The 23,113-nt window shown below is 44.4% G+C and overlaps 1 protein-coding gene across 1 annotated transcript in view; it reads right to left on the bottom strand.

The window, feature by feature from the left end:
• Positions 1-23,113, bottom strand: part of LOC142487647 (serum paraoxonase/arylesterase 2-like) — a 57,805-nt gene that overhangs the window by 33,952 nt on the left and 740 nt on the right. The window contains exon 2 of the mRNA XM_075587301.1: positions 12,681-12,751. Within this exon, the coding sequence (XP_075443416.1) occupies positions 12,681-12,751 (71 nt within the window). The remainder of the gene's footprint in view (positions 1-12,680; positions 12,752-23,113) is intronic.

Below are 23,113 nucleotides of genomic sequence, written 5' to 3'. Positions count from 1 at the left end.
GTATTAGAATTTTCCAAATGATCACAGTCTCCATCTCCTGCAAACTTTCTGCCACCCATATCAACATTGCTAAAGTCCCAGTAATCTGGGAAAGGATAGGGTGGATGGCCCAGGTGGGATTTGGAGTCTGAGCAGCTTCTGTGGAGTTAACCAGTTTAAAACCAAAGCTAAAAGACAAAAAAAACAGAAGTGCATGCCCCATAGTGTATTACAGTTTTAATACAATAGTTAGGTTTGAGTAACCTTAAAAATGCACACACAACCGTTTCTTAGTAACATCACAGTATTGAAAACCTGTCAACAAGTTGGACTGGCTGCTGGGCTGTGGAACAGGTGGAACACCTCACGTCCACTTGCCCTGGGCGAGGACGACCATCGGGTCCAATCCGGATGTCTAGCAGACAGGAGGCGGGGGAGGAAGCCCCGGAGACTCCGCGGGGATCCTCACCCAGCGTCGGATGTATAAAAACAATGCCATCAAACAGCTGATTTGAAAGTCCCAGGTTGAGTCCGCAATAGAGGGGCATGGCTAGGCACACAGCATCAGATAACAAGCCTGCTGGAGCACCAATGAAAACAGCCATATGCGTTTTGTCGCATAGAAAGCGACTTCCTCAGGGCCATATGGGAACAATCTAATCAGAATCCACATATATACACACACACACACACACCTCAGGCACCTGTCTGTATTCCATAACTATCACAGGTGAAGGTTCCTAATCAATTAAAGCTTTAAAGGGTGTATAATTACATAAAAACAGTGAACTATTTTAATTCATACCTTAAAATAATAGCATGATACATATAGTTATATGAACATTTATTATATTTTCTCATATTTACAATTAACAAGGGGAGGTATACTGTATTAGTTAAATGTATTACTATAAAAAACAATAATTGTGTATAATAGGGTCAGTATAATTAACCCTTCATACAATGAAACTTTATCTGATCCAGATTATCAAAACAATCATACAAAATACATATATATATATATATATGCAATCTATACATTTATGGATGCTATACACAATGATTTAATAGGGTGGACACCAGACAGGTTATATAGACTGAATGAGTGTTTATTAAATTGATAGAACCTGCGCTTGTGAATTTACATGTATATTAAATAGTGTGTGTGATTAAAAATAAATGTGAATTATGATGGTATATATAATTACAATAAAACAGACAGAAAAGCCTAATGCTACATCCAATGTGACAATATAGTATAGTAAATAGCATATAATGAAATACTTCAATAATAATATTCTCATGAATACGGGTCATTTAGTTAAACCCTTTGGCCAAAGTGTTATAAGCCTGCAGCTGTGTCAAGAAATAACCAAATGTTGCAGGTCCTAAAACTAACTGTTGAAACTTCTCTTTTACTTCTGTTTAAGGGAGAATATTCATCAAAAGGAGTGCTAATAAACATGCTCGAGAAAGGTGTGGGTGTGTGTGTATAGTATATACACACACACACACACACACACACACACACGTGCTGCAGTTTTGATCTTTTTTGTATTTATCCTTGGACCGGTTGGTGTTTCCTGTCCGTCTGCAAGCACCTGATCTGTTAAGTATACTTATACATGTATTTACATTTTGGTGTGCACACAGCTCCCACCTTGTTTTTTTACATATATACATACATACATAAACAGAAATAGCCGTGTTAGTCCAGTTGCGATTACCTTTTTTATTTGGACTAATAATTTATATGTCATAGGACAAGCTTTCGAGAGTTTTCCTCTTTTCCTCATGTCAACAATACTGATATACAAAGGTTTCTGTGACTTAGACAGGGATTGGAAAAGGAGAGGGAAAAAAAAAAGAAGAATGTAGAACTGAGAGATGTAGACGAGGTGGGGTGGGGAAGGCACTGGAAGGGTATTAAAACAGAGATTTAGGAAGGTGAGAATTGGTGATGGGGGGCTATACATCCACAGCAGCACAGAGGGGGGAAAAGGATGCTGGGGGGTGGGGGGAGGGAAGGTATAGGTTGGCACAATGGCAGGGAGGACCATTACAACAAATTATGATAGTGTGTGAGAAACCCCATGTCTGCATTAAGTCCACTTGTTTTGGTGTCAAAGAGTCTTATCATTCTGAGCTCAAATGTTTCCCGTTCTTCGGTGCGTTTGAACATTCCATAGAGAAATTTGATTTTGAAATCATTTATGGAAGGACCTGGTAGTGAGAAATTTCTCACTGCCAGATCATTCCATAAATGATTTAAAAATCAAAATTCTCAATGGAATGTTTATCCTGAAGCCAGGGTCACGAATGGTGTATGAATGACTCCAGGTAGCTTAACTCGTGTCTCACCTCTTCCAAAGCACAGACAAGTCCTTTTCTCTTTCTTGGTTTTATTGAGGGAAAACACAGGGAGATAGGTGCTTGTAGATGGAGTGTGGGGAGAAAGGGCTTCTCTGTCTGCTGTGCAGTGTATCAATAATGAGACAGTGTAAAACAAAAAGGCCTTGCTGGGGTGATAGCAGGCAGTTACTCACTCAGAGTCCAGGGTCAAAAGGAAATGAGGAGTAAGGGTCACACTAGATAGGAAGTGGGACTATACTAACTGTCAGCAAGGACAGGGGGGTAGGAATAGCCCACTCTCAGCTAGGAGAATATGAGCTGCAGGCAACCAACACAGGCTGTGTAAACGACATGTTGCAATAATGTTGCATTTTACATACAGCGTTGCTGCTGGGACAGGGGAAACTGACAGGCAACTAAAGAAGGGAGAAATGAATCCCATAACTAAAGGGGAAGACAGAGGAATATGGAATCTAGTTCCAGGACACTCCCCGTCTGGTATCTGGAGATACCACTATTTTAGGTATGTGTGGAACATATGTGCAATACAACGTAACATGCAAAACTCATGTCCACATAACGATGGGATACCGTCCGGTACCACCAGCTGAAGTCCTTGCCATCTCGGTAAGGTAGGTGAATGCACAGCTCTAGGTTAGCTTGATGCACCACAATGTCTCTCAGAGTCCATAGAACTGGTAGCCAGTTCTTCTTTGTTATAGTCCGATTTAGGCATTAGGAGGATAGTCTCTGTGATAGGTCTCAAAAAAGTCTTAACGACCCCGTTCTGGGTCACCCGAACTTCCACTTTGCGGACCCTTTCATCTTCGCTTCCTTCTCGGGATCCACGAGTTCAAAGTCGCCAACTGGGGTTGGTGGCGTTTTCGCAGGCTGCACAAGAAACGTTGGTCCTGTGAGCCACGACGTATTCTGCAGTTGAGATGCGGGTACTGATATGGTGGCGTGATCTGCGGGATTTTGCTCTGTGGGCACGTGGTGCCATTGTTCTGGTTGGGTTGACTTCCTGATTCTTTCTACACGGTTAGCTACGTATACGTAGAATCTCCTTTTCTTATTGTAGATGTATCCCAGTACCACCTTGCTATCTGTGTAGAGTTTGACGGCATCTGGTTTGCTGTCCATCTCATTCTCGATGAGCTCCGCCAGTTCTACTGCTAGCACTGCACCACACAGCTCGAGTCTGGGTATAGTATGGTCAGGTTGTGGCGCCAGCTTAGCTTTGCCAAGGATGAACCTGATGTGGCAACTTCCATCCACGTCCGTGGTTTTTAGGTAGGCCACCGCTGCTATAGCTTTGGTGGAGGCATCTGAGAACACGCAAAGCTCTTTGCTGTGTGCGGCGGTGAGAGATATAGGTGAATAGGGGCGTGGGATTTGAAGTTGCTCGAGGGCCTTCAAGGAGTGTTTCCACGTTTCCCACTCTTTCCGTTTTTCTGGAGGTAGTGGGGTATCCCATTCCTGTTTTTCGAAGGACATTTCTCTGAGGAGAGACTTCCCTTGTATAGTGACAGGAGCCACGAATCCTAGCGGGTCGTAGAGACTGTTAACGGTGGACAGGACTCCGCGACGTGTGAAGGGTTTTTCTTCGATGGCTACCTGGAACGTAAAGGTGTCTGTTTTAAGATTCCAGCTTATCCCCAGGCTCCGCTGTATGGGAGGCGTGTCGGTCCCCAGATCCAAATTCTTGAGATCTGGTGCTTGATAATCTGCGTGGAACGCCTTCATCACTGTGGCACTGTTGGAAGCTATTTTGTGCAACCTTAGGTTGGCCTTCGCTAACATCTTTTGTGTCCTCTTGAGTAGATCTACGGCTTCTTCTTCGGTGGGAACTGATTTTAATCCGTCGTCCACATAGAAGTCTCTTTCGACGAAGCTCCTGGCGTCTTTCCAGAACTCGACTTCTCCGTCTTGGGCCGTTCTTCTGAGGCCGTAGGCTGCCACTGCAGGTGATGGGCTGTTCCCGAAGACATGTACTTTCATGCGGTACTCCGTGATTTCTTTTTCTATGTCGTCATCTTGGTACCACAGGAATCTTAGGTAGTTACGGTTGTCTTCTCGCACAAGGAAGCAGTGGAACATCTGTTGAATGTCTGCGGTTACGGCGATAGGTTCCTTGCGGAAGCGGATCAGCACTCCCAGAAGACTGTTCGTCAGATCCGGCCCGGTGAGGAGAACATCGTTTAGGGAGACTCCCTGATGCTGAGCGCTGGAGTCGAATACCACTCGGATTTGGCCAGGTTTCTGGGGGTGGTAGACGCCAAACGACGGGAGGTACCAGCATTCTTCGCCTTCTTTCAGTGGGGGCGCCGACTCTGCATGGCCACTGTGGAAGATTTTTTGCATGAAGGCCACAAAGTGTTCCTTGGTCTCTGGTTTCCTTTGTAGGTTACGGCGGAGCGAAGCGAGCCTAGACATAGCATGGTCTCTGTTGTTTGGGAGGCGTCTTCTTGGCGAGCGGAAAGGTAGTGGGGCCACCCAACTGCCCAATTCGTCCTTGAAGAGCTCCTTATCCATTAACCTCAAGAATTCTTTGTCTTCCATTGATGGCGCCTGTTTGTCGTCGTCCTTTGTTGTCTGGAACACTGTACTCCCTAGGTCATTGGGGTATTTTCTTACCACAGGCGCGTCTCCATAGTTCCTTTTGGTCTCGAGCTTCTCGTGGACCTGAAAGTGGTTCGGACAAGGTTTGAAGTGGGATATACGACCGTTCTCCAACAAGTTCGTCTGTAGGGCGCCTACGTTGTCGGGTCCTCGTATCCTGTCTATGCATACTTCTCCAACTACCACCCATCCTAGATCGAGCCTTTGGGCGCTTGGGCCGTTGTGGTCCCCATTTCGCTGTTCGCGGATCTTGTGTGCTCTCATGATGTCTCTGCCAAGTAGCAGCAGGATCTGGGCATCTTCGTCTAGTGGTGGGATATGATCGGCAATGGTTTTTAGATGGGGATGGTGTCGCGCCACGTCTGGCGTGGGGATCTCAGTCCTATCTTCCGCCATGTGATTGCACTCGATGAGTGTGGGAAGGGGCATGCTCACTTTGCCGTCTATTGAGCATATGGTGTAGCCATTCACTCTTCTCCCTGTAGTTTCCATTCGCCCTGCGCACGTTCTGAGAGTGTAAGGAGAAGTACTGTCTTGTATGCCGAACATATCAAAGAATTCTGACCTGACCAGTGATCGGTTGCTCTGGTCGTCGATGATTGCATACATCCGTTTGGCTCTTTGGGGTTGTCCCTCTGGGTGCACTGCTACCAGACATATTTTAGAGCAAGATCTACCGTCGTCTCCTTCTCCGCATACTTCTGTGCATTTGGATGCTACTGACGTCGGGGGGGGGGGTGTCTCCCACTTCTTCCTCCCCGCCCTGCTTTGTCGGAGGGTTAGGGGCTTTGCTTGCTTTGGGCTTCATAGCTTCCGGGTGTAGAGCGGCTATGTGCCTGTCGCTATCGCACTCTGTGCATTTCATAGCTTCTTTGCAGTCCTTGAATAAATGAGTTGTGGAAGCACAACATTTGAAACAGGCTCCCCATTCCCTGAGTAGGTTCTTTCGCTCCTCTATGGGTTTCATCCTGAATCCGAAGCACTTGTTAAGTGGATGCGGCTTTTTGTGGATAGGGCATTCTTTGTTAAGGTCCCTTGGTTTTTTGTCCCTGTCGGCCGTCTGGCTGGGACTCGCGTGGGTCGTAGGGGGCACGTCCGTCCTGTGGACCGAGATGGGTGTTCTGGAGTCCTTGCACCTTGCTGTTGACCTTTCGTTCCTCGGGTGGCTAACGCTGGATGTGGTTTGCGCCCCTAAGACGAAGCTGGGGTCGTTTCTTGTCTTTGCCGCTTCGCAGATGAAGCTCACGAAGAATGAGAATGGGGGGAAGACAACCTGCTTCTCCCTTTTGTATTTGGAACCTTGTGAAAGCCACCTTTCTTGGAGGTTGAAGGGTAGCTTCTCCAGGATGGGTCTCACTCCACGAGCTGAATCTAGGGCGTTGAGACCTATTAAGGAATGGTCTTTCCTTGCGAACTCCAGTTCTTGCAGCAGGTCTCCAAGATCTCGTAACTTCGAGTAGTCTTTACTCGTGATCTTGGGGAAGCTCTCGATTCTTTTGAAGAGTGAATCCTCGACTGCTTCAGGGCTGCCATAGGTCTCTTCTAGCCTTTCCCACACTAGGTCCAGACCTACTTGGGGTTGATGTGCGTTTGCCGTCCGAAGTCTCTGCGCTTGCTCCCTGGATACGTTCCCCAAGAACTTAACTAACAGGTTGAGCTCTTCCCTTGCTGAGAAGTCCAAGCTGTCGATTGCGTCTTTGAACGTGAACTTCCACGTCCGGTAGTTCTCAGGGCGGTCGTCGAAGCTGATGAGTCCTGCGTGCACCAAGTCGCGCCGGATCATGTACTTGGCTATGTCTGTCAGACCTGAGACGTCGGCGCGTTTGCCCCGTTCTGAGGTAGTTGCTGGGACGGTCTGTGCGGTCGCCTCTTCCTTGGCGTGGACGCGTGATGGCTGCTGGCCAGTGTGAGGGGCTGTTTTCTCCTGCGTGGGTGTACCTGGATTACGAGCCTGTTGTGGTGCATCCGTGTGCGCTCTGGCGTGTGGATCACTGTTGCGGCTGTGGCTATCCCAGGCAGCGTATGCCATTGACAGAGCAGCGTCTTCTCCTCGTGGTCCTAGCGAGTCTTCGTTGTCTGTGGTGTCGCTCCCTCCGTGTTGAGATGGTGCGCTGGTGTTTACACTGAAGAGGCTCCTTACGTAGTCTTCAGTGCGTTGGGCTGGATCCTCTGAGGCTATCCGTCTGTACGGTAGCTCCCCGCCATCCTGTTGCGCGGCTGCTTCTAGGACTTCAGCTTGGGCTATGGCGGCGGCGGCTTCCTTCTCTTGATTAAGCGCCTCTAGTTCCGCATCAAATTCGGCTTTCCTACGCGCAGTGGCGGCATTGGCAGCGGCGGCAGCGGTAGCAGCGGCGGCGTTATTTGCAGCGGCAGCGGTAGCAGTGGCATTCTGCTCCTCCTCTTCTATGCGCGCTTTTTCTGCCCTTACTGCTGCCTCTCTGCGACTATATTCGGCCCTGGCACGTGCGGCCTCTGCGGCGGCTCGCGCCTTGGTAGCGTTTGTGCTTGCGCTGGACGCGTTAGATTGCACTGATCTTGCTGACCTTGATGAGTGTCTGGATATGCTTGAGCGCTGCGATGCAGTTTCCAGCAAAAGGTCTTTTCTCCTACTCTCGGCTTCCGTGATGGCGGTTTGCGCGATGCCATTACGTTCTAGGTCAATCGCCTTTTGAAGGTCGCGCTCTCGTATGCTATCTTCCGTGTTAGCTCTTGTTAGATAGGTGAAATATGCCTGTGACAGTGCTTGGTAGCGTGAGTGGTCTATCTTCAATTGGGTTATTGCCTGCTCGAGCTGTTGAACATAGTTACCGGTGCCGGCGACATTGCCTATCCCAAGTGTGATGGTTTCCCAGGCCAACTCTAATTTAGCGCGGTGCGCTTCAATGTCATTCTCATATTTCTCGCGGGCCTTTTGTGTCAGTGTGACTGCCCGTTTAGGCCTTGCGCCTGCCTGCGCCTGTTGCAGATGCGCAGCGGTCTCTGTGTCTGAGAGATCGCTTTCCTGCATGATGTCTGGTGAGGCTCTGAGTTCTGCCATGCTGTAGGTGTGTGTAGGCCTTTGCCAGTGCATGTGGCGTGCGGTCTTTTACCTTGTCAGCGATGGGCGTCTGTCTCAGATGATGCCGAGCGGTGTCCTGCAGCGTGCAGCGTTGGGGTAGCTGTACTTACAGATGTCCGTTGGCTCCTCACTGTGGGGCTGAGCAGCGGGTGGACTCAGACAGAGAAAAAGGCAGTTAGGTTTGTGTGTACAGTCTGTTTGCAAAGCTGCTGCCTTGTGTGCAGGGACTATTCTGTATAGCACAAAGTCTTTGAGTAGTAGCTGCTGTGTGATTCCCCAACACAGGTCTTTGTTTTACTATCCTGAAGCCAGGGTCACGAATGGTGTATGAATGACTCCAGGTAGCTTAACTCGTGTCTCACCTCTTCCAAAGCACAGACAAGTCCTTTTCTCTTTCTTGGTTTTATTGAGGGAAAACACAGGGAGATAGGTGCTTGTAGATGGAGTGTGGGGAGAGAGGGCTTCTCTGTCTGCTGTGCAGTGTATCAATAATGAGACAGTGTAAAACAAAAAGGCCTTGCTGGGGTGATAGCAGGCAGTTACTCACTCAGAGTCCAGGGTCAAAAGGAAATGAGGAGTAAGGGTCACACTAGATAGGAAGTGGGACTATACTAACTGTCAGCAAGGACAGGGGGGTAGGAATAGCCCACTCTCAGCTAGGAGAATATGAGCTGCAGGCAACCAACACAGGCTGTGTAAACGACATGTTGCAATAATGTTGCATTTTACATACAGCGTTGCTGCTGGGACAGGGGAAACTGACAGGCAACTAAAGAAGGGAGAAATGAATCCCATAACTAAAGGGGAAGACAGAGGAATATGGAATCTAGTTCCAGGACAATGTTCAAACGCACCCAAGAACGGGAAACATTTGAGCTCAGAATGATAAGACTCTTTGACACCAAAATAAGTGGACTTAATGCAGACATGGGGTTTCTGACACACTATCAGAATTTATTGTAATGGTCCTCCCTGCCATTGTGCCAACCTATACCTTCCCTCCCCCCACACCCAGCATCCTCTTCCCCCTCTGTGCTGCTGTGGTGTACAGTCCCCCATCACCAATTTTCACCTTCATAAATCTCTGTTTTAACACCCCTCCAGTGCCCTCTGTTCTTCATTCTTCCTTTCCACCCCCCCCCCCCTCAATCCCTGTCTAAGTCACAGAAACCTTTGTATATCAGTATCGCTAACCTGAGGAAGAGAGGAAAACTCTCAAAAGCTTGTCCTATGACATAAATTGTTAGTCCAAATAAAAAAATGTATCACTTAATACTGAAGAACTAATTTATTACACACACACACAAAAAAAATTGCAATTGTATATCTCTAAAGTAATGTTGAAACAGCTTACTGAATGATTGCAAAATTGAAAAAACAAACATTGACACACGTAGAGAACCAAGGTCAGGTTATTATTGAAAAACTATTTAGTGGGTTCATTTCATAACCTCCTGATGACCTTTATTTAAGAATCAACTGTTTAATGCTGATGCAAAATGTCCGTATGCTAGATTATTCCAACTTTTTTTTTTGTTAAAGGTAGATTTGCCTTGCTATGAAAGATTTTGTTCAAACCCCAGTTTTTATCTGTAAATGCACAATGCTGGAATTAGGCATTGGATTTTTTTGTTGTTGCAAATTGCACCAAATTATTAAAACACCAACAAAACAGGAGCTTTCCCAATAAAGCAGTACTGCGCATGTACAACAACCATCTTGTTTTATGGTGGCCCTCTTGGAAAGCACAAAATAAAGCTGTCGGCCAGATTCACTAAAATTCTGATATTATGGGAACACAGGATATTTTTTTCTGACTTAATGCCACATTCACCCAGATAACCATGTGGTAATTATTGCATTTTAAAATGCCTTTTGGTGGAAATTCAGGAGAACCAGTATAGTTACATTTGCATATTCAATAAAAATAAAAACACATGCAAACATCGCTTTTTTGTACCATAGGGTCCTGTTATAAAACAAAACCGAAAATAAATGATCTCATTTGATGCTTGGAGTTGGAACATCATCAAGAACCTATAAAATAAATAACTGAAAACATACATAATATTAATAACCCTTTCATAACCCAAGTGACAAGCTAGCCATCGGCAACTCCTTAACCACCACTTCTTACAAACTAGACTAGCTAACCCAGTGTTTTTAACAGGGGCTCCTAGCCTAGGGGCACCTCTAAAGGGTTCCTTGCCATTGTTTAGGTCATTTGAAAATTGTTCCAAATACCAAAGAATTTACAATGCATCTTATCTCAGACGCTATTAGAGAGGTTTGGGATTCCTTACACTACATCTGATCTCAGAAGCGCTATTAGAGAGGTTTGGGGTTCTGCAGAATTTCACAATGTAATTATATGGTTCCTTAAACAAAACAAAAAAAAAGTTAAACCACTAACCCCTCAAATACCTAGTAAGGCATTGCATGGCATGTGGGGGTTGCAACTATAGGTGTGTTTGGTTGCAGTGGGGATGGTGAGGGTGGGTGCTTCAGGGAGGGCGGTTACTTTTTTTATTTGTGGGTGGGGGGGCAGTGGTTACAGACGCCCTGCGTTCTTCCCTAAAGCATTTAAATTAAATCAGAAGGGGGGAGGGGGGAAGAGCAGGCAGAGGCAAAACAGTTTGCACACCCCTTGTCTAGCTGACCACTTAGGTCCACCATCTCATACTAAAGAGGTTAGTGAAGCAAACGCCTCAAGTGAGGGGGGACATGGTATAACCTGTTCACATTTGTGCAATCAATAAAAAGCATTTTTCTCCTTGGATTCGTCTTTGCTGATTTCCGGTTCATTTGCATTGGCTTCGGATACTTTTTCTCCAATTTTGTTGCCATCTTCATGATCCAGGATGCTCGCCAGGAGAGGGGGTTACCGGGGAGCTTTGGAAAGTGCTAAGCCGCCCGCATACTATCATACGGACCGCGGGACTGATACAGCTACTTGGGACTTCTCTGTCGAGAACCGCAACAGGATTGGAGGACTTGCAACAGAGGTAAGGCTTACACAACATACCTCTGAGTCTCAATCACTGAACTTGACGGCAGATTCCCCTCACCTCTCCAACAGACGGCATTATACACAAACACAACACTGTGTATTAGCACAAGACAGCATCAATACCACACATACAGTATGCCCCACATTTGGACTTTGATGCTTAGTAGTTACGATTAGCATTACCACTAGGTTTTATTTTAATAATTTAAGATATATTTATTGGATTATCAAATGTAGCTACAAAAGACTAATTGAGATAAGCCAAAACAACAGACACAGCAGATCATATAATACATGTCGGTTCTCAGTTTGAGCTTAATTAAGGGATCATATTATGTTTGGTACAATACCAAAGTCTCTCTTTTAGAATATTACAAATACAGACATTCATTTATTTGTATGGCACCAACAAATTCTGTAGCGGAGTACAATAAACATTCTATATGACAAAAAAAAAAAAAAGGTACATATATTTGTAAGTTAGGACAGACAGACAATAGGAAGAAAGGTCTCTGCTCCAAAGAGCTTACAATCTAAAATATTTAGGAGTCTCCCAAATGTTTTTTACATTTTTATATCAATATCCTTCAGGGAAAGGAAACCGCAGCAAATGAAATCTGGTACAGTGCGATGTCAGGATGACAAAAGGTCATCAATGCAAAAGGAACATTTTTGGACTCAAGTGAAAATGCATTTCCAATGCCCAAAGAGAGCAGACACATGTACTTTTATATTTATTTTTTTAGCATATTTTCACTGGACAGATTTACTCCTCATGTTGCGGGTTTTACCCTCCCATCCTGCAGGTGTGGCAGAAGATTAGAACGCTGTTGCTGCCAAGGAGCAGTCGTATTTACAGACCTCAGTGTCCTGTTTGAATGCATTTCATAACAGTGTTATATAATATGCGCGGGTGAGGTATGCAGTTTTCTACATCCTCTAGTAGGACTTGCCAAGCTATCATTGTCACTATCATCAAAACGTACTGTAGTGCATAGCAAAACCATTAAAGAAAATGCTCTACGACAAGATTACTCACATTTTTCCACATCAAGGCCCACTTCAATGTTAATTGTTGTTTGGACGACCACCATACTTCTCATTTAGCTCTCTCCATCTATATATTTGTGTGTACATAAACATACATCTCAAATATACCTGATCGAAAAGTAAACATCAGCCTTCTGCAGTGATATATAATGCAGAGTAGCTTCAAGTGAATTTTTGAAAATGTTTCAAAATAACCACTCACGTCTTGTGAGCCAATTGTGGTTTATGGATCACAGGTTGAGAACGCCAGTTTTACAAATACCAAGGTTCAGTTTATTATAAAAACGTGTATACTCCATTACACCGAGATAAAGCTTTGTACAGTAGCGTAGATCCCCAGGAACAGACAGAATTTATATTAAATTCGGCAAACTTGACTATGCTCACAGTCAGTGTCTCCTCCCCAACAATCATATCCAACTTCATGGTCTTCACAGACCCCACATCATCATTAACTCCTTCCCATGTCCATAAGGAGCTGAAAATCTTACTTAGGTGTATGCAAGTGTTTAATATTATATACAGTTTGGTATTTCTATTGCTACTAAATTCTGTTTAAAGTTGCAGAATTTCAAGTTTTTGCCATTAAACGTGTTCCCAAATACATACCAATTCCTTTTATGAGTTGACAATGAGGAAGCTCTAGAGGCTCAATCTCTCTGGAAATGTTGAGCCGATGTCTGCAAAAGTAAAGAATTTGTTAGTACAGCAAGTCACTTAAATCAATCAAATGTACAACTCAAGCAGAAATGAATTTGTGCTGTGATTTACTTGTGCATCATCAATTGTAATTTACTTGTGCATTAATCAATTGTAGCCGTTACACCTGCATTTTTAGCACGGATGACAATTTCATTGTGGCTAAACTGTACAGTACAGTATTATAATCCCCAGATTAAAAAAATAAAAACACTGTAGCAAACACACACTTGACTTTCACTGTTCCACAAATACCTCTCAAGTCTCCTCTTTTAAACCAGAACAACCTTGGTATTACCAATGATTAGCCTTCCTGTATCGATCCCTTATTTACAGGATGCACACTCATGCCCAACTTGCATCTTATGCTTTTATAAGCAGGGATTTCATTCCTTCTTTTTCTGGTCAGGTTTATGATCTTGCACACTGCATTTGTGTAATACCATTTCAAATAAAATACCATTGCTTTTGAATTTGTAAGGTAAAATGTAAGGAACGCCTACAGTTTTTAGAAAATACATAGAGAACTGTAAAAAACGACAAGGGAGCAGATTCTTAGCAAATGACAAATCAATTGATATGCTACAGCAAACCTAAAACTAGGGCTTGCTGACCTTGTCCATTATGATTTGTAGGCATTTGTTCACATTTCCAAAGTGTCCCTTCTTTTACCAAAGAAAGCACTAAAGGATTCCAACAGTCTGAAAAGTAAACTAACTTTATGTTCTTGCAACATCACAGTGTGCAAATAGTAGGTGTTATGAGCCCTCAGCCAAAACACCCCCAGGGATTTATAATTATAATATACTTCCTTAGCAAATCTACTGTACTATTTTTTGGAGTGTCGACGGTTTGACCTGAAAAAGTGAATTCCTTGTAAACACAAGTAAAGTTCTAAGCGGAGATGATACATTGTATGTCATGGCCTTTTGCTTGTTTTCTAGGAGGTAATTGCCCGAAGGGGAGGACCCACCCCTTCCACTCAACCGGAGCCAGTAAGCAACCATGTGACAGTTAGCTGGCACTGAAAGGGTTAGCTAAATATTGGATTGTACAAAATAGAATATGTAAATGTGTAGTTCTCTATGTCGCATAACTTGTTTCTGATGATCTGTCAGATTTATTTTTTTCCAAGAACATCGGTCATTTTTTATTGCTACTTTTCTCTTAATCTTTTGCACCTTATAGCTGCTTTCTAATAACAAATGCTCTCCCCACCCCACATCAGTGACTGTGTCAGTGTGCGTATGTCCGACAGACACACACACACACACACACACACACACCTCTTCCTGCCACTATGCATGAAGAGCAGGGCGGCTCCGACAAGCTCAGCGCGCCAGATCCGGCTTTGATATGTCTGGGGAGCGCTGTTGCCGATGGCATCTGTGATTGACAAGTCGGTCATCGCTGCGTACAACACAGGCGCCGAGGGGGACATTTTAGGCGCCCGCCCAGAATTTTTCCATCCCTTGTACTACGTTTATTTAATTGCTATTTGTTTCTCCTTCATGACCTTCACTCAAATGGAGGGGGAGTCACTACTCGCCCATACGGATTATTGCACCGTTATCCAACGTTAACTGCTGTTGACTTCAATGTGAGATGTCAGATAACCCGCATCTAGGCGTTATGAATTTCCCTCTTAATGTATGTTTGGTCATGTTATGGTCTCATTTTTCTTCTGCTCTTGGACAATGTTAGACTATATGGAGGTAAGAATGTTACTTTTGCTTGCGAGTGCAAGCTTGGAGCACTCATTTCACACTTAAAGAAATGAGAGACGTGAATGTTGTGTTTGTTTTTTATTGTTCTCCTGAAAGGTGTTAAACGCTGTCTGGGAAATTATCCCTCACTTACAGAGCTGGATCTGTCTTTAAATAACAATGTCTATAGCATTAGTTGCTACAAAAAAAATGGTCATTGAAATAAAAATAGAACAAAAAGTATTATTGAATAAATGTACCTAAACATATCTAAATAAACCATCTGATTCTCAGATTCTTAACAGGGAGGGGGTGGATAGGGGGGGAGGAGAGGACAATGTAATGACAGACACCCGGGTTCCTGAACCTGTGGAGTGACTGCACACTTACTGTAGCAAGGCCCGAAACTGCACCTTAGGCTAAGGCCCCGCTCCCTCCGTCAGCGCTCCCGCACTGCAGACAGGCGGTGCGCTGACATACACAGACCGCGATATGCGATCTGTAGAGAGCGGGAGCCGGAGCGGGAGGTGGGCGGGAGTGGGAGGCTTGAGCGGGAGGGGGGGCGTGGCTTGAGCGGAGGGACCCGCTACTCTCACCCCCTCCCTCCATGGGCTCGGGCTGGAGCTGCTGATTGAAGTAATCACAAGCAACACACACACACTCATACACACGCAGGCACTCATACACACACGCAGGCACTCATACACACACACAGACAGAGGCAGGCACTCCACACTCCTCCCCGCTCCCCGAAGCCTCTCCTCCTCCCAAAGCCTCCCCTCCTCATTGGCTCACAGCCACACCACGTGACGCTTCGAAGCTAGGGATTACAATTTTCTTGTATCCCCTAGCGGCTGACGCGTCACAGCGTGTAGTGAGCTGTGCAGCTAGGGGGGACCGGGACCGGCTCGGGAGGATTCCCCTGCTGGTGGGGAAAGCCCGTGTAGCCGTCCGCCCGGGTCCCAGCCCATACCGTGGTAGCTGTACTTCAGTGTGAACACACAACATAGCTGTGCAACCTGTCAATAACAGGAGCTTCCAAAGTTGCTTCCCACAATGCTTTGGAAGGTATTGTGGGCGCGACATTGGAAGCTCCGACATTCAATGACCGCTAGCCCACCCATGCTGTGCACACACACCGAGGTACAGTTCTGGACTCTATACAGTCTGGGGTCAAACTGTTTTGTCAGCAATAGATTGATGAGGAGACAATAAGATGAAGGGTTTGCAGAACAAATATTTTCCAGTAGGTGGTGCACAATGTAAAACAGGTTGGGGACCGCTGGCTTACAACAGAGATTTTTGTTATTTTTTTTAACCTTTGGAAGCACAATGTTGGAGAAGTTCCCATTAAAGTTGCAGTTCAGTCTTTTATTTATTTATTTTTTTAATTCAATAGTTTCATGTGTGCAATCTCTAATTACCTAAAGAACTTTATAGCTGCCAGTCAATTCGTTCTCCATGTATTGATCGGCGAAATTTGGTGACATCTTTAGATATGGGATATGTTTTTCATCTGCTTCTGTCAGTCAGTGGAAGCTCATGAATATTCATGAGCACTCCTGCACTGATATGTGCAAGAGGTAGGGCAGGGCTGACAAAGGGGTGTGCCAGGGCTTGTGACAGGACATGAAGGGGCAGTGCCTTAGCAAATGGCTGTTAAAATAGAATACAAGAAAATTGGTCTTTCAAAAGTTGTTTTTTTTAAAACAGAAAATGCTAAAAGTATTTTTTCTTACTACAGAACTGATTTATTAAAAAAAACACATGCAGGATATTGACTGAACTGCAGCTTTAAGCAAACTTCTAACCCTCTTTATATAAACCTCTAGGACTACAGGTTTGCACACATCTTCTGCTAGATTTGTCAACCAGATCCACAGATATAATAGGCTAAAAGCAGCCATATTTTCTTAAATAACAATATACACTTCTCCCAGGCCTGGCATACATGTAGGTTCTTCTTGTGCCTATTCTGAGGAAGCATAGGAGCAGGATTGAAAGAAGCCACGGGGGAGTACTATTTTCTCCCTGATGAGTCCATAGATCCTCTCACTCCTAGCAGAACTCGGCACTGCCATCGCATTTCTAGAGTGGCACAGACGCAACCTTCCTCCTTCCTCCATTCTGGCCGGGTCCTCTTGCTACAGAGCAGATGCAGGTAGATGAAAGAGACCTCAGTGACGCTCCAGATGTACAATGGCCAACGCGGAGTGCAAGATTGTACCACCCAAAGGGGGAGGGGAGAGGGAAGTATAGTCGGAGGTGTTAGTAATGGAGGGGTGGTCACCAGGCATTGGGTGGGAAAGATAATACTTATATGCTGGGCTGGCATTAAGACATGTGTTGGAGGTAAGGAAGATGGTGAGAAGAAAATATATAGGGAGAAAAAGAAACATATACAAACGTGCAGAATCAGTAACAAAACAGGTGTATTTTACCAATTTGTGCCAAAACAGACTTGCTTGGCTAACAGAAATGCTGATTGGCTAGGACACAGCAGGGGTATTTCTGCAGCCCTGCATGTGAGAATCAAGTTAACGCCACACAACTTACACTTTCACATAGGGCAACCACAAAAGAAAAATAAATTAACAGAGTGGCATGTGTAATTCCTCCATTATGATTTGCTCCATGTGATGCCATTCAGAGCAGATTACTACATTTATTTTCTTAGCTGCTTTAATTTTGATGTCAGAAGGCCAAAAGCCTGCAGTAGAGTATTTGCACAGCAACTCCTGTGCATTCCAAGTTCTCCACTCAACAAGGCAGTGACAAACCGTTTTTCCATGCAGACTACAAGGGGTCTTATAAAAAAATAAAATAAAAAATGTAATCTTATGTAGCCATGCTGTAAAATGGTCTACAGTTTCCTCTCCTGCTGGCAGTAAGCCTGGTAAGTTACAGGGATGCCAGCAGTAATCATGGAGGTTTACCCTCACACCCTGGTGAGGTGCCCTATGTATGGATGGGAGTGGCTACATACTCGGAGTCCACCGTTAGTGACATCAGAGATGTGCCTGCCTCCTGAGATATATAAGGCACAGCACTGCTCAAAGTTAGTGTTGTTGGAGTAAGGAGCAGGTCTGCGTTGAGACCTGGGAGAAAGAGGCCCACTAGTGCTGTAACTAGTGGCCCCATGCTATATTAATCAGCATCAAGCTGCCAACGCCATACTGTGTCCAGGGACCTGGCACAGGGGTGATCTCCCTGAGGGGAGAGGGGATCCCACTCTATTGGGAGGGCGTACCTTTGAAAGGATAACACAGCAAGATGTGTGGCTAGATAACTCACTGTATGGGGCAGTTGGCCCGCACCGTAAGCCACAATAAAGAAACCTTGATTCAAGACATCTTCATGTGTGAGTCTGAACTTACTCTACATATGATGGCACCACAGAGGAGTTTCTCATCAGAACCATCCCCATGCGGACGCAGGGATCCTGATGAGGTGGAGGCGCTGCACTGGATATAGGTAGGACTCGCACACACTACCTCAGCTGCCTGTCTGGGTTGACAATCCCCACACAACATCATGCGGGAGACTCAGGAGTCCTGTTGCCAACAGGTGCACCACCAGACATCACACTGTAATGGGGACTGGTTAGACCACAAGGGCCAATGTGAGATTGGGTGGGTCAGGCTAGGCCAGAAAATCCGTTACACTTAAATCTCCACAGATGTTGTTATTTGAGGTACCAATATCACTAAATTAAAGTGGAATACACAGCCATCACTGGGATTTTGGGTTCATTTTTGTTTTGTATCGGAATAAGATACAGTTTAAATTTTTTTAATAAACAAGGGGAAAAACTAGCGGGGTTAAAGAGAGACACCTGTACAGTAATCAAAAAAACATTCAGTGGAACTAAACATTTAGACACTGGTAACCCTTGAAAGGGGAGTCGCACCCGAGGATATTCCTGATATTAATGACCACGCAGAAATAAGTGAGATGCGTACAGTATGTATGTGTGGTTTTATTTATATAGCGCTGCACAGCAGAAAAACACATGATGGGAATAAGCGCTTGACACATAAAAGTAACACTAGGAAAAAGGAGCCACTGCTCCTTGAAGAGTTTACAATCTGAGTGGTTGGTAGGAAGAACGTACAGAGACAGAAGGAGAGTGTTCTGTAAGTGCATCTGCAAGGGGCCAAGGTCAATGTATGGAGGTGTATAGTATATATAATTCAAGAAGACACTACCGTGACAGGGGATATGTTGTATGGGAGAGTATCCAGATATTATAGACCTTTACTTACAAATACTGTAGTTTAACAGTTTCTCTGCCGAGGTCTGGCAGCAGCAGCAGTGTCACGGGGACCTCAGGCATTTCTGGTCAGGTGACCGCTCCAGGAATGATGTATTTTCTTGCACTGGCAGCGAATAATGATAGCAAAAGTAATTGTGCTGCAAAGCTGGACTTTTTGTTTTGTTTTTTTCCCCCCAAAAGGTCAACGAATCAGGGCTCACCACTTGTTTCCCACCAGCTGTTTTTAATCTCCAACAAACTCAAATTTCAACTTTCCTCTCACAATTTGCAGCAGTTACATAATTTACTTTTTTTTCAGCACAAAAAAAAGTAATACAAGCAGAAGTCTCAGCTGTAATGTGCCAATTATGGTACAGCAAGTGGAAACAGGCCCATTAGTATGTTGACCAAAAAATAAAATACAAACAAAATGTGGATAAGAACCTTTTGTTAACCAGTGTTGATATATTGTGTAAACATGACTACGATGTGAGGTTATCAGCTCTATTAATCCCTTTCACATTCATGGAATGCCTATTGTTGGTATATTAAAGCAGCAGTCTAAGGCCTCGGCCATGTTTAGCGCATGCTTGCTGAAGCGTGCTGACGCGCGCTCCCACTCAGCACTGAGCCACTACAGTCGCAATTAGAGCGGCTTTAGTAGGGGCTCGCCTACGCAAGCGCACGGAAGCGTAGGTCTTAGGGCAATTTAATATTCCCCCGCTTGCCGGCGCGACAGGCCGGTCACGTGAGCGGTTCGCCCAATGAGGGCGAACCAGCTCCGTTACGCAGTTGGCCCGCCCCTGATGGCGCGCCGGGCAAGCAACCGCAAAGCCAGGGAAAGCACCCGCTTTCCCTGAGCCTCAGCACGCCAGCGGTAAGCCTGGCCAAGGCCTAAGGCTGCGCTTATAGTGCTGGCGACAGCGACGTCGCGTCAAAACAAATGCATTGACGCTGCCGCGTCACGACGGCTTGGTCGCGATCGCTGGAAGTAATCTCAATTTGATTTTTCCAGCGACCGCAGCCTGACGTCAATGTCACGCCGCCGGCACTACAAGCGTAGCCTTAGTTGCCATTTTTTTTATTTTATTTTTTTCTCTTTAATATGTGTATCAATTCAATCCACAAAATGATAAGTAATTAGCTAAGTTGCCGATCGATTCGTTCTCCTGGGATCGATCAGCAAAAATTCAGCTTGGGAGTTCACTAAATGTGCAGCAGAAGAGGACCAAAATTCTGTGTGTAAGATCATGTGACCAGGCAGTCACTAGATACAATTGGTTCATTGCTAGAGAGAGGGCAGACTGAAAAAGGTGTGTGGCAGAGCCTGTTTCAGAAGAGGAAAGGGATTTGACTTTGTAAATGGTTGCTATAGAAACTAAAAATGCTTGTACATTATAATACATTAAAAACGTATTTCAGAGTAGTTTTTAAAAGAAAAAAAAATGCTACAAGTATTCTCATAGCACAGAACTGAATTATTAAAAGAAAAACACACATGTAGAATATTGCTTGGTCTGCAGCTTTAAGAGGCACGGCAATCTGCAATGCAAAACAGAAACAGCAAACAAACAAAGACAGGGACATCAAGTCTACAAACATCAAAAACCTTATGAGAAAGCTTAGTTTCCACATGAACAGTTCGACTGGCATCCACATGTTCACAACACCATCAAATGATTATATATATATATATATATTTTTTTTTTTTAAATGCTTTTATTTGTTCGAGCTTTCGAGATACACTGATCTCTTCTTCCGGCGGTGTTACAATGGATAAAGCAAAAGAGGTTTTTGCTTAAAAACAGTGCATCTTGGAATGTATCTGTGACTGAAGCCTATCCCTCCCCCTGTGCAGAATGCAATTTATGACTCAAGGTGTTAAATGGTCCCTGAATGCTAGTGATGTAAGTGTGTGTGTGTGTGTGTGTGTGTGTGTGTATGTATGTGTAAATATAAATTTATAAAGCGCCCACAGTGTATGTAGCACTTTACAAAAGTTGTGTTTGTGGAGTGTGAGTGTATACCAATGGTGTCGGTAGGTGTAGAAATGTAAGAGGTGTTGCATTACTATTAGTGTGTGTAGACACTATGTGGTCCCTATTGGTGTATATAGGGATACAATTACATTGTACATTACTGTAGTATGTGTAAGAGACAGCTGTGTGTGCATACATATAGTGCAGTATGTATAGACATGGCCTCATGGGAAGAGTTCTCGTGTCAGGGTAGCGACTAATGAAACTGCGGTCTCGGTTTAGCCCACCGCAAAGTGTCCCGAACAGTTGCATACATTTGTATTCATGAACCATCCTCTTTCGGTGTTCTAAGATTATCTTTGAGTATGACCACCTCCAGATCGTTCATCTTATGGCCAGCCAGAGAAATGTTTGCCGACAGGACTGTCTCTTGTTCCGCGTGTGAGGCAGATTCCTTCTCTTGTTTAGCCCTGTGCTGTCTCACCTATGTAGTAGCAGCCCCCTGGGCATTTCATGCATGCATGCACGTAATATATACATACACAACAGAAATAGAGGAACCTCAACGTTGTTGTAGTAATTAATAAACAAACAATATAAAAAGGGTTTAAGATAAAATTCACAAAACAATGAATAAGAAAAAAACACTCATCAGCAGGTGCCATGGGGATAACCATGGTTTATACGATTTGTTTTAGAAGCAATCCCACGGTTTTGGCCCGTTTTTGTTTTACATGCAGGGAACCGTGCTATTCTCAGCTCCTGGCACTCCTCCGTTCCGGAGATATTTATTTATTTATAAAATATTTTACCAGGAAATAATACATTGAGAGTTACCTCTCGTTTTCAAGTATGTCCTTGGCACAGAGTTAAATGACAAATAATACATGGTTACAAATACAGTTACATAAGTGAACAGGGAATACATTATATACAAGACATTGCGTGCACAGTTAGAGATAATATATATTATAGGCTTATGTAACAGTTACAGACCAGATTAAAGTGTGAGACAGCTTTGGTTTTTAAAGACATTAAACTGGTGGTGGCTGAGAGAGTCTCCGGTAGATTGTTCCAGTTTTGGGGTGCGCGGTATGAGGAGAAGCAGCCGGATACTTTGTGAGCCTTGGGACCATGAACAGTCTTTTAGCCGTGAAGTTACTACCATTACTTCCTGGTTTTGCACTGGGATTTAAATATCTGTCCAATAGGCAGCAGCGATGAATGATGTTGGCTTGCAGAACCCGCAAGATTGTAATGCCCGTTTTGTTTTCCCTCGAGGGCCAGCAACACTGCAACTTCACTAGTATCTCAGAAACAGAATGGGACATTTGGACGCGGCCGCCTGCCGTGACCATGTCTCCGCCGGCGTTTAGCCAGAGAAGAACCCCCTCCCGCAGCCACAGCGTTGCTGTATCCTGTTCCACTGGCTGTATTTCCGATAAAACTTACATTATTGTAGGGGGTTAACTTTAGGGGGTTTAGTGGTTAGGGTAGAGGGCTCACTTTAGGGGTTTTAATGGGTAAGGGGTTAACTTTAGGGGGTTTAGTGGTTAGGGTTTGTGGTTAAATGTAGGGGTTTTAATGGGTAAGGGGTTAACTTTAGGGGTTTTAGTGGTTAGGGGTTAAGGTTTTTAAAGTAGGGGGTAACATTAGTATTGGGGTATAGCCTGAGCGGCGAGTGTCACTGCGGCGAAGTAAGCGGCATCTAAACGCCGGTGGTCATTTGTTCACAGGGAGGTGGGGGGTTTGGGGAAGGTACGTGGCTACGAAAATGGTAGAGTCCGGGAAAGATACAAGTAGAAAAACAGTGTTGCAATACTATAATTTTGTGCGACTGAGCTCACAACACAATGCTTCTTTCCATTTGAAGTGTGCTGATAAAGCTGCATCTTTACAAAAAAAAGTTCAATATACAGCATAAAAAAATAAATTCCTCTTAAAAATGGTTTGGCAATATAACCAAAACCCCCAGCATTGTGCGTTAATGTTGAAAGCCCTCAAGACTAAAAACAACACAAAGATAATCTATGTTTCAGCACCAAAGAAACATATGTATAAATTTGATTTCCTGCAATGACCGGACTAGAGACCATGAACATTCAAGAAGTAACATTTTCAAATCAACAGCAAGTAATGGGACATCACAGTGTAATAACCCATATTGCACCATGACATTATTGATTTTCCATAAAACAAATGTGCTTAAAAAAAAGTTTGCTGCATTCTTCAGTGTGATTTTATTACTCTTGGGGCCGAAATGTTTTCCGTAGGAACACATCTCAGTTATGAAACAATAACCCCTTCTATGCCAAAGGCAATTGATACCTCATTTTTTTTGTATTTGATTGTGTAATTAATATACATTTATTTTCAGTACATTTCACAGGAGCAAAAAGCCGC

This window comes from Ascaphus truei, chromosome 2 (genome assembly GCF_040206685.1).
Source record: "Ascaphus truei isolate aAscTru1 chromosome 2, aAscTru1.hap1, whole genome shotgun sequence".
In the NCBI taxonomy this organism is placed as follows: domain Eukaryota; kingdom Metazoa; phylum Chordata; class Amphibia; order Anura; family Ascaphidae; genus Ascaphus; species Ascaphus truei.
This window is presented reverse-complemented; position numbering and strand designations above follow the sequence as displayed.